This window comes from Balaenoptera acutorostrata, chromosome 21 (assembly GCF_949987535.1).
Source record: "Balaenoptera acutorostrata chromosome 21, mBalAcu1.1, whole genome shotgun sequence".
Lineage (NCBI taxonomy): Eukaryota > Metazoa > Chordata > Mammalia > Artiodactyla > Balaenopteridae > Balaenoptera > Balaenoptera acutorostrata.
In genome coordinates, this window is record NC_080084.1 from 5,686,768 (window position 1) to 5,705,625 (window position 18,858).

At 41.6% G+C, this 18,858-nt stretch overlaps 1 protein-coding gene across 9 annotated transcripts in view; it reads left to right on the forward strand.

Annotated features, from left to right (window-relative positions):
* The window catches only part of SLC20A2 (solute carrier family 20 member 2), a 106,558-nt gene extending 89,778 nt beyond the window's left edge, over positions 1 to 16,780 (forward strand). For all 9 annotated transcript variants that reach the window (XM_057537106.1, XM_057537108.1, XM_057537107.1 and 6 more), the window contains 3 exons: positions 2,825 to 3,010; positions 4,433 to 4,517; positions 15,330 to 16,780. In XM_057537106.1, coding sequence (XP_057393089.1) covers positions 2,825 to 3,010; positions 4,433 to 4,517; positions 15,330 to 15,494 — 436 coding nt within the window. In that variant the 3' untranslated portion in view covers positions 15,495 to 16,780. The remainder of the gene's footprint in view (positions 1 to 2,824; positions 3,011 to 4,432; positions 4,518 to 15,329) is intronic.
* The last annotated feature ends 2,078 nt before the right edge of the window (positions 16,781 to 18,858 follow it).

Here is an 18,858-nt window from a genome sequence, read left to right on the forward strand (position 1 = left end):
CACGTTCTTCTCAAGTGCACACGGAACATTCTCCAGGATAGATCACATCTTGGGTCACAAATCAAGCCTCAGTAAATTTAAGAAAATTGAAATCATATCAAGCATCTTTTCTGACCACAACGCTATGAGATTAGAAATGAATTACAGGGAAAAAAACGTAAAAAAGACAAACACATGGAGGCTAAACAATACGTTACTAAATAACCAAGAGATCACTGAAGAAATCAAACAGGAAATAAAAAAATACCTAGAGACAAATGACAATGAAAACACGACGACCCAAAACCTATGGGATGCAGCAAAAGCGGTTCTAAGAGGGAAGTTTATAGCTATACAAGCCTACCTAAAGAAACAAGAAAAATCTCAAGTAAACAATCTAACTTTACACCTAAAGAAACTAGAGAAAGAAGAACAAACAAAACCCAAAGTTAGCAGAAGGAAAGAAATCATAAAGATCAGAGCAGAAATAAATGAAATAGAAACAAAGAAAACAATAGCAAAGATCAATAAAACTAAAAGTTGGTTCTTTGAGAAGATAAACAAAATTGATAAGCCATTAGCCAGACTCATCAAGAAAAAGAGGGAGAGGACTCAAATCAATAAAATCAGAGATAAAAACTGGTACATTTACACAATGCTATTCAGCACTAAAAAGAAATGAGCTATCAAGCCATGAAATTACATGCAGGAACCTTAAATGCATATTACTGAATGAAAGAAGCCAATATGAAAAGCTGCATACTGTATGATTCCAACTATATGACTTTCTGGAAAAGGCAGAACTATGGAGACAGATCAGGGGTTGGGGTGGGGAGGAGGGATGAATAGGTAGAGCACAGAGGATTTTTAGGGCAGTGAAAATTCTCTGTATGATACCCTAATGATGGATACATGTCATTTATTATACATTTGTCTAAACCCATAGAATGTACAACACCAAGAGTGAACGCTACTGTGAACTATGGGCTTCAGATGATTCTGATGTGTCAGTGTGGGTTCATCGGTTGTAACAGATGTTCCACTCTGGTGGGATGTTGATGATGGGGAGGCTATGCATGTGTGGACCAGAGGGTATATGGGAAATCTCTGTACCTTCCCCTCAGTTTTGCTATGAATCTTAAACTTCTCTAAAGAAATAAAGTCTTAATTTAAAAAAGAAAAAAAGCTGTGGCATCCCCCCCCCAAAAGTCAGTGCATGCTTGCCAAGGACCTGAGTGATGATAGGGGGTCTGGGGGGAGGGGTAAGCACCTGAGTGAGTCCTAAGCTCACATCCCAGTTCTGCTTCCTGCTAGTGACATGACTTTGGCATCAGTTTTCTCATCAGTAAAATGGGAGTGACAATAGCCAGTTTAAGGGGTGGGCCTGAGAACTAATGATTAGCAGTAATGTTTGTGATCCCATAGTGGGGAGACTGGCACAGCTGCCCCAAATTGGTAGCTAATGTTAGTAGCTGTGCTGGCAGTGAAAATGGAAAGAAATAGAGAAAGAAAGGAAGAAAAAAAAGAACTTGTGTCCACTTCTTGTGATTTTTCAGTACTTTAAAAAAATTAGGGACTTCCCTGGTGGCGCAGTGGTTAAGAATCCACCTGCCAATGCAAGGGACACGGGTTCGAGCCCTGGTCTGGGAAGATCCCACATGCCGCAGAGCAGCTAAGCCCTTGCGCCACAACTACTGAGCCTGCGCCCTAGAGCCCGCGAGCCACAACTACTGAGCCTGCGTGCCACGACTACTGAAGCCCGTGTGCCCTAGAGCCCACATGCCGCAACTACTGAAGCCCGTGCGCCTAGAGCCCATGCTCCGCAACAAGGGAAGCCACCGCAATGAGAAGCCCGCGCACTGCAACAAAGAGTAGCCCCTGCTCACCGCAACTAGAGAAAGCCCGTGCACAGCAACGAAGACCCAACACAGCCATAAAAAAAAAAAAATTAACAAATCACACAACCATTAAGATGGCTACTCTAAAAACAAAATAAGTGTTGGCAAGGATGTGAGAAATGGGAACTCTTGTGCACTGTTGGTGGGAATGTAAAATGGTGTAACCACTGTGGAAAACAGTCTGAAGATTCCTCAAAAAATTAAAAATAGAATTACCATATGACCCAGCAATCCTACTACTGGGCATATACCCAAAAGAATGGAAAGCAGCGTCTCAAAGAGACATTTTCACACCCATGTTCACAGCAGCACTATTCACAATAGCCAAGACGTGGAGGCAACCCCAGTGTCCATCAACAGATGAATGGCTAAACAAGATATGGGGTGTGTGTGTGTGTATGTATACGCACACACACACACGCACACACACAGTGGAATATTCCACCTTAAAAAGGACGGAAATTCTGTTATATGCTACAACATGGATGAATCTTGAAGGCATTATGCTAAGTGAAATAAGCTAGCCACAAAAAGACAAATACCGTATGCTTGCACTTACGGAGAAACCTCGCAGAGCTACTCCAACTCAGAGACGAAGTTAAACGGTTGTTACTGGGGGTGGGTCAGGGGCAAAGGGAATTCTTATTTAATGAGTACAGAGTTTCAGATTTCCACGATGCAAAGTTCTGGAGGCCTGTGTCACAACAGTGTGAATATCCTTCACACTACGGAACTGTACACTTAAAAATAGTCAAGATGGTAAGCTTTCTGTTTTTTTAAACCACAACCAAAAAAGTTACGAAATCATTTTTATCACCTGTAGATTACATAGGCAAGCCACAAATGCGACAGACGGGCTGTTCTCAAGAAGTCCCTGCATGTCATGTACAGCGTCATCTGTATGCATGTACGATGTTTGTACAATTAACCTCTTTTTTTCCTCCCAGTAATGCCATTGGTCCCCTGGTAGCTCTGTGGCTGATTTATGAACAAGGTGCGGTCCTACAAGAAGCAGTGACTCCCGTCTGGCTGCTGTTTTACGGAGGGATTGGAATTTGTACAGGCCTCTGGGTTTGGGGGAGAAGAGTGATACAGACCATGGGGAAGGACCTCACCCCCATCACGCCGTCCAGGTAAGCCGCCGGGGAGGCGCGGAGTGGGTGTGTCTGGACGTGCCAGCGTGGCTCTGCACAGCCGGGTCTGCAGTGGGGTCCCCATGCGCCATCCTCACCCGTCACCCTCATGCACTGCTCAGCCCCCGTCCACGGTGGCACGGAGGTGAGGGCGGGAGTGGGCGGGATGGGAAGAGAAAAAGCGAACCCCCCTGCAGCCACGCCCACACCCCGTTCCCCTCCCACACTCCCACTGCCCTTACCCCGCCTGAGGTCCAGAAAGCAGGTGGGGAGGGAGAGAAGGGTTCTTGGGCCTGCCTTTCCCGAAAATCCTCCACTCACCAGCTCCACCTGCTGGCTGGAAGCAGCTGTCCCCTGCTGCCCTTCAAGGTTTACTCTACATCCTTTGCTTCCTGGGCTAAGCCGGCAGGAGGGGTGCCCATGCCCTGGGGGTGGGGTTTGGAGACTCCCACATGGTTTCCTATGGTCCTTCTAGTGTGTATCCTCTAGAGCAGGGGTTCCCAACCCCTGGTCCGCAGACCGACAGCGGTCCGCGGCCTGTTAGGGACCAGGCCACACAGCAAGAGGTGAGCGGCAGGTGAGGGCGAGCCAGCCAGTGAAGCTTCATCTGCCGCTCCCCATCGCTCCCCGTGGCTCGCATTACTGCCTGAACCATCCCCCCCTCGCTCGCATTACCGCCTGAACCATCCCCCCACCCCCGCTCGCATTACCGCCTGAACCAAACTCCCCATCGCTCGCATTATCGCCTGAACCAACCTCCCCCTCGCTCGCATTATCGCCTTAACCATCCCCCCACCCTCGCTCTCATCACCGCCTGAACCAACCTCCCCCTCGCTCTCATCACCGCCTGAACCATCCCCCTGTGGAAAAACTGTCTTGCACCAAACCGGACCCTGGTGCCAAAAAGGTTGGGGACCGCTGCTCTAGAGCTATTGGTTAAGTAACAAATTCACAGGAGAACTTTCCAAATGCAACTAAAACTTGAAACTACCTATTGTAAGAGATCTTTTCCCCCTTGAAAGTCATTTTAATGAAAGATTCTCTTATAAGATTGATTTGAAGAAAAATTAGTGATCTGAGAAAAAATTCACTCCTTTATGATACGTACATGTTTTAAAAATGAGAGCGTTTTCCCTGCGCCACTTTAGACGTGACAGTTCACCGTCTTCGGCTCAGCAGGAATTTCTGACCCAGCTCCTACAGGGTGTGGTTTTTGAAAACATACCGGGAAAACGAGGCTCCTTAGGGCCGCAAGCAGCCTCACGCCAAGCGTTGGTGCCACGTTGCCGCCATGCCGCCGTCCCTGGTTCTGCTGATGCCCTGGGGCGCGGTCCACCCAAGGAGCGTCCTGGTGAAGCCTGGGCACCCGGGGCCGGCGAGCCACCGGCGGCGCCCGTGACGCGTCCCCTGTCTCCTCCGCAGCGGCTTCACCATCGAGCTGGCCTCGGCGTTCACCGTGGTCACCGCCTCCAACGTCGGGCTGCCCGTCAGCACCACGCACTGCAAGGTAGGCCGGCGCCCGCGCGTCCTGCCCGGTCACCCGGGGCCGAGGGGAGCTGGGGCAGCGCTCGGCACGCGGTCGGTGGAAGAGTCACGGCGGGTTTTCCCGGGGGCGTTTGCCTTCTCAGACGGCCCCTCCCGGCCCTTCCCGCCGGCAGCGGTTCGGGTCGCCTCCCGTCCCGCAGACCTGGCCGCTCCACGCGTGCCGGCGGGAGCTCGCCCTCCTTCCACATGGCCTGGTTCTCTCGTTGTTTCCACGGTGGGTTTTGCATTGAGGTTGCGCGTCCACGAACCATGTTTGTAGGCCCAGGGGCCCAGGAGTTGACAGGGGGACAGACGTAGGCAGAAATCGTTTCCATGGAATCGTAAGACACGATTGTATCAGTTCTTTTTTCTTCTATAAGGTGGTCGAAGCGACTCAATTGCCTTCAAGTCAGTTCCGGATGATATTAACCACTGTCATGTGCTCTAGAACTCAGTGGGAGAGGGAACTCCTTGTCTAGTCCTGGGCTGTTGGAGCCACAAGGAACCTTAAAGATGAAGGAAGAGGAAACAGGCCCCGCGAGTTTCAGGGAGTTACCCAAGGACCCCCAGGGTGGGCCGGGGCTGGAACCCAGGCCTCGTAACCCAGGGCTGCCCAGTACCTGGAGGAATTCTAAAATATCTGCAATGGGCCCCCTGTATACAAATATATCCACCAACAACTTCAACAAAGCAAAAGCGACTTGCAGATTTTCCTAGGTTCGTAGATTCCTGTCATTCAAGAAAAGCTTGTTTGTTCCCACTCTGGGCACCAAGCGTACCGCAGTGACCAAGACAGCGATGGGCTCTCCATTTACACACAGCCTGAAAACGCCAACCAGTGTGTCTGTAAACAAGCACCGCTAAACGTGAAAGGCTTATAAAAAAAGAATGAAATCATGCCGTTTGCAGCAACATGGATGGACCTAGAAATGATCATACTCAGTGAAGTAAGTCAGACAGAGAAAGACAAATATCATATGATATCACTTATATGTGGAATCTAAAAATGATACAAATGATCTCATTTACAAATCAGGAACAGACTCACAGACATAAAAAACAAACTTATGGTTACCAAAGGGGTAACAGAGGAAGAGGGATAAATTAGGGGTATGGGATTAACAGATACACACTGCTATATGTAAAATAGATAAACAACGAGGACTTACTGTATAGCACAGGGAACTATACTCAATATCTTGTAATAACCTATAATGGAAAAGAATCTGAAAATATATATATATGGCTGAATAATTTTACTGTACACCCGAAACTAATACAACATTGTAAATCAATTATACTTCAATTAAAAAAATAAGTACAAATAGGACCACTAGCCTCTAGGTTTCAGTTTCTAATCTGGAAGATGAAAGGGCTACCTTAGATAACTCGTAATATCGATGCTGTCTGGTTCCCCTACTTCTCAGTAGTCCTGTTGCTGTTACTGCCTGATGATGGACTTAATCTGGAAACACACTCAATTTATTAAGAGGCAAGTGGGAACGCAGCAAAGAATACCACCTTATATCAACAAAAGACCTCATCAGTAGTGAAGACATGGGCCCCTGGGCCCCTTGTGATCCAAATAACATAACAACTAAAAACATAAGGCAAAAGCTGTTAGAACTCAGAAATTAATGTGTCCAAGTCTGTGCCAAATGAAGAAGACAGAAGTACTTAGGAATATAAAGGATTTGAATAGATTTATAGCAGTATAATTAATAAATATATATCAAATTTTTATGCCTTCTTGTCAAGTATCATGAAACATTTATAAAAATTTGTCATAAATTCAGAAGACCACGATAAAAATCACAACTAAATTTATAAAATAAGAACAGGTATTCTATAGAATCTCTAATCCCAAATAAATTAAACTAAAAATATATGTTGAAAAAAGGAAGTATCCCCTTGGACATTTTTAAATGCTCTTTTTAAGTAACAGTTGAATCAAGGAGTTTAAAAATTATAATCATAGCTTTCTTGGAAAAGAGAAAAAAAATAATTGTGTGTCCATGTGTGTATACATAGCAAACTTATGCTCAGATAAAAATTCATATATTTACATGCTTTAATGGAGCAAAGGGAAAATAAAAGAACCAAACATTCTGATTAGTATTTTATAAAAAGTTCAGAACAACAAAAATTCTCAGGAAACAGCAAGAAGGATATAAAAGCAAAATAAATTTAAAATCACAACTAGTGAAGGAAAAGGGGAGAGGAAAGTGTTTACTAATAAAATAACATCAAATTCTTAGAAAAGGAAGGGAGGGGAATTAAGTTAGAAAGGAGAAAGTCATCATAACAGATTTGGGAGAGAATTATTAAATATAAAACCATATAGCTGTATGCTAAGGATTTGAAAACCTCTGTAAAGTGAATTATTTTTTGCAAAATTATATGTGACAAATAAATGTGACACAAAAAGTAGAAAAAAAGTGGAAAACCTGACCAGAGCAATAGGAGGAAATTAAGGAAGTTCTCCAAAAGCAATTCTTCTCACCTGAAAAGGCAAAAAGGAGGACACTGCTGACTCCAGTTGTAGATGGATTCACTGGCTAATCTTTTCCATCTTAAAAGAATAGATAATTCTCACATTATATGAACTTTCCATAATATAGGAGAAAAAAACAAAATAAAACAGGAAACTCTCCAGTTTGGTCTATGAAACATATACTGAATAACCCTAATACCGAAACCTGATTAAAAACATCACAAACAATGAAAGCTGTTTTTACATATGAATGTTGATTTTAAAACTTTAAGATGCTAGTAAATGACATCAACAATATCATGAAGGAACATTTCAGCAGGACCACATTGATCTTCTGGATTATCAGAATGCAGGCTCTGAACAGGGCAGGGCTGGTGCCTGTGCAGGGCTGGCCCCTCACAGGGCTCAACAAATGGGTGTTTACAGACATCTTCAATATTACACGGCTCAGCGATCCATTAGAAAACAACGTACGGTCATCTGTTGAAATACATGCCAAAGAGACATTTGAAAACCCTAGTAAAGTGAATGATGTACATGAAAGAGGCACAAAGCTTTGCTCAGAGGTAAAAGAAAACCTGAATATGAGACACACTGTGTCATTGGGTGGGAAAGTCCTCAAACACTAGCCCAACCAAATTTTTCTCATAACTTTCCGAAATGAGGCTAAAGTTAATTTGGTGGGTTAAATTAGCAAGAATACAAAATGATCTACAAAGAAAAGCACTGAAGAGGGAGTAGCCTCACCACATAGGAAGTCTGTTATAAGGAAACAGGAGGCAGGAGGGTGTGGGGGAGGAAGGAGGGCTGATGGGCAGAGAGTTTCAGTTTGGGATGACAAAAAAGTTCTGCAGATAAATGGTGGTGATGGCTGCCAAACAATGAGGATCTATATGCCACTTAATTGTACACTTAAAAATTGTTAAGATGATAAATTTTGCATTATGTATTTTACCACAATAATAAAAAATTAGATACTTGTATAAAAAAGTAGATAGACCAGAGATAGAACCTAGTATATATGAGCATATAGTTTGGGGCAGGAAAATTTTAACCAATAAGTGAAGTTGAGTAACTGGCTATCACCCTAGAAAAATAAAAGTAGACCCACAGTTCTCAAAATACCTGAACATATATCTGATGGCTTGATGTTTTTAAACTATTTTAAAATTTAGAATAAAATAGAATTTTATTTTAGAAAATTTAAAATAAATGAGAATTAAATATTCAAGCTAAGGATAAATCACAGAAGAAAAGCGTAGCATATTATATTGCATGAAATTAGAAACTTAAAAGTGAAAGCAAAATACTGGACTGAGAAAGTATTTGCATTAAATATCAGAGTTAATATTTATTTAAACACCACATAAACAAATAAGAGACACATTTAGATTCCAATATGTAAATGGGCAAAATACATGAAGAGACTTTTCTTATGTTATCATGATGTTATTTTAGCTGGTGTTTATTAAATTGAATTATAGTTGACTTACAATATAGTAGTTCCAGGTGTACAACATAGTAATTTGATATTTTTATAGATGATACTCCATACAAAGTTATTATAAAATACTGATTATATTCCCTGCGCTGTATATTGTACCCTTATAACTTATTTATTTTATACCTAGTGGTTTGTACCTTTTAATCCCCTTCATCTATCTTACCCTTCTCCCTACCCCTGTCCCTTCTGGTAACCACTAGTTTGTTCTCCGATTCTGTGAGTCTCTTTCTGTTTTGTTATATTTATTTGTTTTATTTTTTAGATTCCACATATAAGTAAAAACACACAGTATTTGTGTCTCTCTGACTTTTGTCACTTAGCATAACACCCTCCAGATTCATCCATGTTGTTGCACATGGCAGCGTTTCATTCCTTTTTATGGCTGAGTAATATTCCCTTGTGCCACAGTACTTCTCCTTTATCCATTCATCTGTTGATGGACACTTAGGTTGCTTCCATATCTTGGCTCTTGTATGTAAATAATGTTGCTGTGAATATTGGGTGCACGTATCTTTTCAAGTTAGTGTTTTCATTTTCTTCAGAGAAATACCCATGAGTGGAATTGCTGGATTATATAGTAGTTCTATTTCCAATTTTTTAAGGAACTGCCATACTGGTTTCCGTAGTGGCTGCATCAGTTTACATTTCCACCAACAGTGTACCAGGATTCCCTTTTCTCCACATCCTTGCCAACATTTGTTATTTGTGGTCTTTTTGATGATAGCCATTCTGACAGGTGTGAGGTGATGTCTCATTGTGGTTTTGATTTGCATTTCCCTGATGATTAGTGACGTCGAGCAGCTTTTCATGTGCCTGCTGGCCATCTATATGTCTTTTTGAAAAAACACCTATTTAGGTCCTCTGCCCATTTTTTAATTGGGTTGTTTCTTTTTTTATACTGAGTTGTATGAATTGTTTATATATTTGGATATTCCCCCCTTATTGGACATATCATTTGCAAATATCTTCTCCCATTAAGTAGGTTGCCTTTTCATTTTGTTGATGGTTTCCTTCACTGTGCAAAAGCTTTTTAGTTTGATTAGGTCCTGTTTGTTTATTTTTGCTTTTGTTTCCCTTGCCTGAGGAGACATATCCAAAAAAATATTGATAAGACCAATGTCAAAGACCATACTGCCTTTGTTTTCTTCTAGGAGTTTTATGGCATCAGGTCTTGCATTTAGGTCTTTAACCCATTTTGAGTTTTTGTATATGGTGTGAGAAGATGTTCTAATTTCATTATTTTACATGTAGCTGTCCAGTTTTCCAAGCACCACTTATTGAAGATATTGTTTTTTCCCCATTGTATATTCTTGCCTCCTTTGTCATAGATTAATTGACCATAAGTGCGTGAGTTTATTTCTGGGCTCTCTATTCTGTTCCATTGAACTGTTTGTCTGTTCTTGTGCAGTAACATACTGTTTTGATTACTGTAGCTTCATAGTGTAGTCTGAAGTCAAGGAGCATGATACCTCCAGCTCTTTTCTCAAGATTGCTTTGGCTATCCAGGGTCTTTCGTGGTTCCACACAAATTTTAGGACTGTTTGTTCTAGTTCTGTGAAAAATGTCACGGGTATTTTGATAGGCTTTGCATTAAATCTGTAGATTGCTTTGGGTAGTGTTGACATTTTAACAATATTATTCTGCCAGTCCATGAACACGAGATATCTTTCCATTTATTTGTGTTGTCTCCAGTTTCCTTCATCAGTGTCTTCTAGTGTTCAGAGTACAGGTCTTTCACCTGCTTGGTTAAATTTACTCACAGGTATTTTATCCTTTTTGGTTTGACTATAAATGGGATTGTTTGCTTGGTTTCTCTTTCTGATAGTTCATTATTAGTGTATGGAAATCCAACAGATTTCTTTATATTACTCTTGTATCTTGCAACTTTACTGAACTCATTTATTAGTTCTGACAGTTTTTTGGTGAAGTCCTTAGGGTTTTCTAAATATAGGATCATGTCATCTGCAAACAGTGACAGTTTTACTTCTTCCTTTCCAATTGGATGCCTTTTATTTCTCTCTCTTTTTATTTGATTGCTGTGGCTAGGATTTCCAATACAATGTTAAATAGAAGTAATGAGAGTGGACATCCTTGTCTTGTTCCTGATCTTGGAGGAAAAGCTTTCAGTTTTTCACCATTGAGTATGATGTTAGCTGTGGGTTTATCATAAATGGCCTTTATTATGTTGAGATATGTTCCCTCCATACCAACTTTGTTGAGATTTTTTTATCATAAAAGGATGTGGAATTTTGTTAAATGCTTTTTCTGCATCTATTGAGGTGATCATGTAATTTTTATCCTTCATTTTGTTAATGAGGTGTATCCTGTTGATTGATTTGTGGACATTAAACTATCCTTGCATCCCAGGAATAAATCCCACTTGATCATGGTGTATTATATTTTTTATGTATTGTTGAATTCAGTTTGCTAATGTTTTGTTGAGTTTTGCATCTGTATTTATCAAGGATATTGTCCTGTAATTTTCCTTTTTTGTAGCATCTTTGTCTGGTTTTGATATCAGGGTAATACTGGCCTCGTAAAACAGGTTTGGAAGTGTTCTCTCCTCTTCAATTTTTGGAATAGTTTGAGAAGGATAGGTATTAATTGTTTAAATGTTTGGTAGAATTCCTCTGTCAAGCCATCTGGTCCTGGACTTCTGTTTATTGGGAGTTTTTTTTATTACGGATTCAGTTTCAATACTAGTTATTGGTCTGTTCAGATCTTTTATTCCTGACTCAGTCTTAGAAGATTGTATGTGCCTGGGAATTTATCCATTTCTCCTAAGTTGTCCAATTTGTTGGCATATAACTGTTTGTAGTTGTCTCTTATGCTTGTTTGATATTGGTTGCAACTTCTCTTTCATTTCTAATTTTGTTTATTTGTGCCCTCTCTCTTTTTATCATGAGTCTGGATAAAGGTTTGTCAGGGTTTTTTTTATTTGTTTGTTTTTGTTTTTTTGAAGAAAAACAGCTCTGGTTTCACTGATCTTTTCTATTGGTTTTTTTTTTTTTTTTTTTGGTCTCTATTTATTCCCTCTCTGATCTTTATTATTCCTTCTTTCTGCTACTTTTGGCTTTGTTCTTCCTTTTCTAATTCCTTTAGATGGAAAGTTAGGTTGTTTATTTGAGATTTTTCTTGTTTCTTGAGGTAAGCCTGTATCACTATAAACTTCCCTCTTAGAACTACTTTTGCTGCATTCCACAGATTTTGGACAGTTGTGTTTTCACTTTCATTTATCTGTCAGGGTATCTTTTTATTTCCTCTTTGCTCTCTTCATTGACTCATTGGTTTTTCAGTAGCAGGTTGTTTAGTCTTTTGTTGTTTAGTGTTTTTTCCATTTTTTTTTCCTGTCATTGATTTCTAGTTTCATACTGTTGTGGTTGAAAAAGATGCTTGATATAATTTTAATCTTCTTAAATTTATTGAGACTAGTTTTGTGTGATCCATCCTGGAGAAAGTTCCACGTGCACTTGAAAAGAATGTATATACTGCAGGTTTTGGATGGAATGTTCTATAGATGATCATCTGATCTAATGTGTCATTTAAGACCAGTGTTTCCTTTCTGATTTTTTGTCTGGATGATCAATCTATCCATTGATGTAAGTGGGGAATTAAAGTCCCCCACTGTTATTGTATTATTGTCAGTTTCTCCCTTTATGTCTGTTAATATTTGCTTTATATATTTAAGTGTTCCTATGTTAGGTGCATATATGTCTCTAAATGTTATATCCTCTTCTTGGATTGACCTTCTTATCATTATATAATGCCCTTTGTTATCTTTTGTTATAGACTGTGTTTTAAAGTCTATTTTGTCTGATATGAGTATTGCTACCCCAGCTTTCTTTTCATTTCCATTTGCATGGAATACCTTTTTTCATCCCTTCAGTTTCAGTCTATGGGTGTCTTTAGCTCTAAAGTGAGTCTCTTGTAGGCAGCATATAGATGGGTCTTGTTTTTTTAATCTATTCAGCCGTCCTGTGTCTTTGATTGAAGCATTTAGTCCATTTATGTTTAAAGTGATCATTGATAGGTATGTACTTACTGCCACTTTATTTGTTTTCTGGTTGTTTTTGTAGTTCTTTTGTTCTTTTCTTCCTCTTTTAGCCTCTTCCCTTATAGTTTGATGATTTTCCTTAGTGTTATGCTTGAGTTTCCTTTCTCTTTGCTTTCTGTGTATCTGTTATAAGTTTTGATTTGTGGTTATCGTGTAGTTCATATACATCAACCTATATCTACTTGTTTTAAACTGATAGTCATTGAAGTTCCAACACATTCTAAGAGCTCTACGTTTTTTTACTCCTCCCCCATCTCCCATGTTTTATATTTTGGTGTCATGTTTTGCATCTTTATGGAAGGGACAATTTTTATATCTAAAGACTAGAGGGAGTAAAATTGGATATATAAATAAAGTTCAGCCTTAGTAGTAATTAAAGATATGCAAATAAAAGCAACAGTAACACATGTTTTGTTGATTGATTAGCAAAAGGAGAACAATTTACAGGATTGTTATAGTGTGCTGAAATTCACAGATTATGGATGCCCTTGTACATTTACAACTGATTTGGCAGTAGGTATCAAGATCCTAAAATGCATTAAGAGGGGAAAGAGTTCTTTCTCAAAGTAACATTCCATCTGATAACATGGGAAAGGAGTTGGTAAATCACCACTTTGCAACCCCTGTAATAAAGATTGGATTGCTAAATCTTTAGCAGAAGTTGCGGGGAGGCATGGGTGGGCAGTTGGTGAGGAACAGGATATTTCAGTGGTATTAAAATGTTTCTTCATGATTTTGGCAAAATATTAAAAATTGGTGAATTTGTGTAAGGGGTGTATGAGAGTTCTTGCAGATTTTCTCTAAGTTTCCACATTATTTCAAGATATTTTTTAAATGCCCCCTGTAACTAATAATCCATTTCAGGGAATATTATTTTTTAAAGCCTAAATATAAGCTATATGAATGAATATATTAATCATGAAATTATTTCTAATAGGGAAAAATTAGAGGCAAATTGGAAATGTTTAAATAAATTAAGGTACATCCACCTAAAGGGTGTACCATTTTACATGATACGCATGAAGGCTGTGAGCACTATGGGAAGATGCTTATTTTCTTAAAGAAAGGAAATAGAAGTGTACCCTATTGTTTACAAATAAAGGTATTTTATAAACAATAGTAGAAAGGGATATATAAACATGACAATAGTGGTGTTCTGGGATAACCCGCTAGTAGGGGGTAATTGTCCGCTCCTATTACATAAACTTGCTATAATATGATTATATTACTTTTATGCTTTTTTAAGAAAAATGTTTTAACAGAGGAAGAGGGCGTAGATAACCTTGAAACTTGAGCATGTTCTCTGTGTGTGAGCCGAGCTGAAGTGCGCTGAAGAGGGACAGGCCCTGGAGGGATGGTAACGAGTCTAATCTCGGAAACTAGTGTTAGTGGATCTGACCATATTCGAGGACCAGCAGAACCTAGCTAGTCCTTTTGCAGTAGAAAAGTCTCAATTGTCTGGCGTGTGCTAGGAACAGCTAGGCAGGATGATCAGGTTCGTGCAGTACACTGGTTATAGACAAGGGGTTTACATAGAATGATTGTTTTGATGCCCCTTCGATGGGTTGTTCGTTGCTACCTGGAAACGTATGGAATCGCTGGTTAATCACGGCTTGGGTTGTCAAAATGTCAGATTAACTGCCTTTAAATATGCTGCTGGTTTTGGTGTTCCAGTTTGCTTCCATCAACAAGTAAAGTGTTGGATTTTATTTTTTCTGTTGACCCCAGAATAGACCCCAGTTGCTCTTTGAACCTCATTGGCCCCTTCTGACCCTGAAGTATTTGTGGGTCAGTAGAGACGAAGCCTGTTTCCTGGAGATCTTCAGGGGCCAAGGGCACCGTCAAGGGCCCGTCTCTGAGCTTCACCAGAGCCTGAGTGAGGCGTGAGATGCTACAGGCTTTGTACTTTCTCATGATTTCCATTTTTAGATACTTAAAGTTGTGGGTCTTTCCCTTGTACATTTTCAACAAATCACAAAATGAACTGCGAGTGTGCAGAAGAATATCTTAATCCAGGTTAATGTTCTGATTTTCAAGTATCTCTATCATTTTGTGAGGCATGATTGACAGTTTAGATCCAATTATATTTATGCTCCATTTAGTTAATTAATTTTTTAATCAGCTAAAGTACAAGGACTGCAAGGCAGTTGGAGATAGTGGAGAAAACCAGTTTAAGATCAAGAGGCCTCAGTTCTAGTTGTCAACCTGCCGTGATTTACAAATCTCCTCATGCCCGAAACCCTCTGGAAATGTTTTATTCTCTGCAAACTGAGCCATGGGGATTAGATGGATTAGATATTTGCAGAGGTCTCCAGCTCCAACATTTTATGATGCTGTTATTCCAGGAGAAGGATACTTTATTGCCATTTCCTTGTGTACTTATAGCAGGCTCACGTACTGTAATAAGCAGTATCCTGCCTGGGGAATCTTTAAAACGAGGGCGGTCATTGCTAGTTGATAAAGTGCAGGGGCAATAGAAAACATTTGGTTGGCTAAGTTTCCACTCAAATAGAGCAGAATACAGGTGGAAAAGTGCATCAGAACCATATTCTGAATGGAATAATCCTAAAATAATTGTACCTAAAATCTAAAAAGTATTTTAAAAAGCTTTTACCCAATTTAGGGGGAAGAATTGGGAATCCTGTGATGTAGTTTATTTCTGAGATTAGCCATTTAACATCGGTCGAGTGTGTAGACTGTGTCTCGCCTCTGGTTTGACTCTGAAACGCCTGTGCCCCTCCAGGTGGGTTCGGTGGTGGCCGTGGGCTGGATTCGCTCGCGGAAGGCCGTGGACTGGCGCCTCTTCCGGAACATCTTTGTGGCCTGGTTCGTGACCGTGCCCGTAGCGGGGCTGTTCAGTGCTGCTGTCATGGCTCTGCTCGTGTACGGGATCCTTCCATTCGTGTGACCGGTCCTCTTCCAGCCGGTAAACAAGGGATGGGCCGGGCTGCGTGTGGGCGCTGCGTGCTGTCTCCCGCCAGCGCCTCCACGACCCTCTGTGATGTTCCAAACCACACTGCCCACCTAGGTGTAGAGTCGTCCTTCAGAGCTAACTTGACTACTGTACATAATCATGTGCACTAAACTGGTATCGTGGTGATATAACATGGTGCGGTTACTTATATATTAAATATATATGGTATACATAGAATAATAAGTAGTGCTATTTCAGACATACTCGAAATGGGAGTGGAGACACTTGCCTAGAATTCGATATTCAACAAATCTTTGTACATACTGATTTCAGTGGCAAATTTTAAGAACCTTTGAAAAGGAAAGTGTAGATTGGAAAATGGTATTTTTTTCCCATTTAATATACTGTAACGTAAGTGAGATACAGGATGGATGATACCCATTTGGGAAGGTGTACGTGTGTCAGTGTGCTATTGAATACTGGAACAGGAGTTCACAAGTGCTTTCACTGAAGAATTTGTTCATATACTGTGTATTGATTATGTAATATATCATAATTGCTTCTGTAAATACTTAAAACTGTAATTTTTTAATGGTGTGCTTCCCTTATCCTTTTTTGATCAGAGAAGTTTGGAAAGTACCAAAGAAGCAGGGGAATAGTTTGCCAGTATTATATTTTCATACTGTTTGTCTCCCCTTCTCACTAATCCTACCATTAGCCTGGGATGCGGCAGGACCGCCATGCTCTGACCTGCCCTGGGGCAGGGTGTATGGTGAAGCACCAGCCCCCAGCACGTGCACGTCCCACTTCCGGTCCCCGTCCCCGCCACCACGCTGCCACCGCTGCCCCGTGCCAGATCTTGGCCCTTCGTTGTTGTCAGTGTAGAGAAGGTACGGCGGCGAGGACGCGTGATCGACACTACATATCAAGTCCAGTTTAAATTTCCGCCCCCTCCTCCCCTGCAGCCTGAAGGATGGACCTCTAACCTCAGACACGGAGGCAAGTGCTTTGACATCCTGGAAGCTCAGGACTGGGGAGGGCTGAGCTGTTAGTACACTGGACTTGAGGGTTTCCTTGAGGCCTTCACGAGGTGGAGCAGTGCCATGTTCTGCTGCAGCCCCACCGGCGTCTTCTTTTTCGATAGCGGGAGGAAGTGTGACTAATGCTAGAGCCTGAAACTATGGAAATGCTGCTAAAACTTTTATATTGACAGACATTTTCTCGGTACTTCATTGTGATTTTTCATTAATCAACCATATTAAATTTATAATAAAAACATGCCCCTCAAAAGTTTGCCTCTGAAGTCTTTTTCTAAATACCTATATAATGTTTCTTATTGAGTTTCCACAAAAATACAAGCTATAATTTGTTTATTTCTATTTTTCAAATACCTTTTTTTCTCTTATTTTACTACTAGTACATGTTTGTGTAGAAAATACACGTGAGGGAGAAAGGGAAAGAATGGCCCGCAAAGCCCGGCATCCCGAAATTGCCGTGTGTTCACACACACTGAGCCTTCAGTGATGAGCTGTCTGCCAGGAGGGCTGGTCCCCCATGGGACCTTTGTTAAAGGGACCGTCACACTCTGCTCGGTCTTGCCGCTTCACTCTTAAGTCAGCCAGACTCAGGGGAGTTGGGGCCGCAGCTCACACGTCCAGAGCTGAGGACCCAGCGGGAACGCACGTCCTATCTCCTTTCTTGCTCGAGCAGCTCAAGAACCCAGCTCCATGGAGCATCAGGAGCTTCAGAAGGAAAATCCTCCAGTCTCTGCAGCAGGAGTCCATCTCCTTCTGGAGCCGGGAAGGTAAGAGGTGAGGAGAGCTGGCCAGGTGTAAACAGTTCTTCACAAAGAAACCTGCCCACCCTGATTTTTAAATGGCATTTTAAGCCTTTCATGTCCCTGCTTTTGTTAAAACCATGCATTCAAGAAGTTCTCTTTCCTCCTAAACTTTGTAAGAAAAATAACAGCACGACACAGTGTCAGTTTGCAAGCTGTGTCCTGGGAGAAAGGCTGATGTCTCAGCCCCGCAGCCAGGGTGGCAGAGGTCCTGGATATGAAGTGGGACAAAGGTCACACCCACACTGGGCCCTCAGTGACTGCCTACAAGAGAATCATTTAAGATCTAGACACATAGACTTAAAGTGAAAGGATGGAGAAAGATATTCCATACAAATGGAAACAAAGACTGTAACAGAAGACAAGGACATTACATAATGATCAAGGGATTAATCCAAGGTCAATCCAAGAAGATATAACAATTGTAAGTATATATGCACCCAACATAGGCGCACCTAAATCCATAGTGCAAACATTAACAAACATAAAGGGAAGAACTGACAGTAACACAATATTCGCAGGGAACTTGAACACCTAACTGACATCAATGGAGAGATCATCCAGATGGAAAATCAGTCCAGAAACACTGGCCTTCAGGCCAGTCCATTGCTGTTTATAAAACATTCTATCCCAAAGCAGCAGAATACACACCATTTTCAAGTGCACATGTAACAATCTCCAGGCTAGAGCACATGCTAGGCCACAAATCAATTCACAGTAAATTTAAGAAAATTGAAATCATATCAAGCATCTTTTCTGACCACAACACTGAGACTAGGCGATGACTAAGCTGTGTGCAGAGACAAGCCTTCCCCACTGCCCCTCCCTGCCTGTTACATGACTGGGATGAGGGCAGAGGAGGGATTCCCACCCACCCCCACCCCCCTGAGGGGAGGGGATGCGATAGTCTTTCCTTTGAGTTAATCAGCCTCTTCCTCTAAAAATGCAAACACTCCTCGGACAAGGGACCCTCCCGCATCCCTGGCACCTTACTGTGACTCTATCACCAGATGCGATGTGCAGAGACAGCGGCGTGCAGCTCAGGAGCGCCTGGGGACATGGCCTCCCCTTGGGGCAGAGCCTGCATGCAGCACAGGCTGCAGAAGGAGCTCGAGCTCCAGGACAAGGTTCTTGTACTTCATTCTCTGCTTTTCCAAATGAACTGACCTCCTGAGCAAATACGTAAACACATTTGTTCATTTTCTAGAAGATAATTTAAAGAATAAATCTCCGTCTCCTCAGAATAAGCTGCACAGTAGAGATTTAAAACCATCTCATCCCTCAGAAAATGGTAAAGTGTAAAGATCTGTGGCATCAGCGAGCTTATTCAAGTACAGAGGGAGACAGGAAAGGGGCGCCTGAGGGAGCTTACACAGGGTCTGCGGGGCCTCACAGGAGGCTGTGTGCAGGCCGCCCCGCCCACTGCCTCCAGGTTCTCCCGGGGGCACCGGGGCGCACGTTCCTCACGGGGCAATGGGACCACCCGGGCTGTGAGGGTCCCTGGGACAGTGGCAGGAGAGG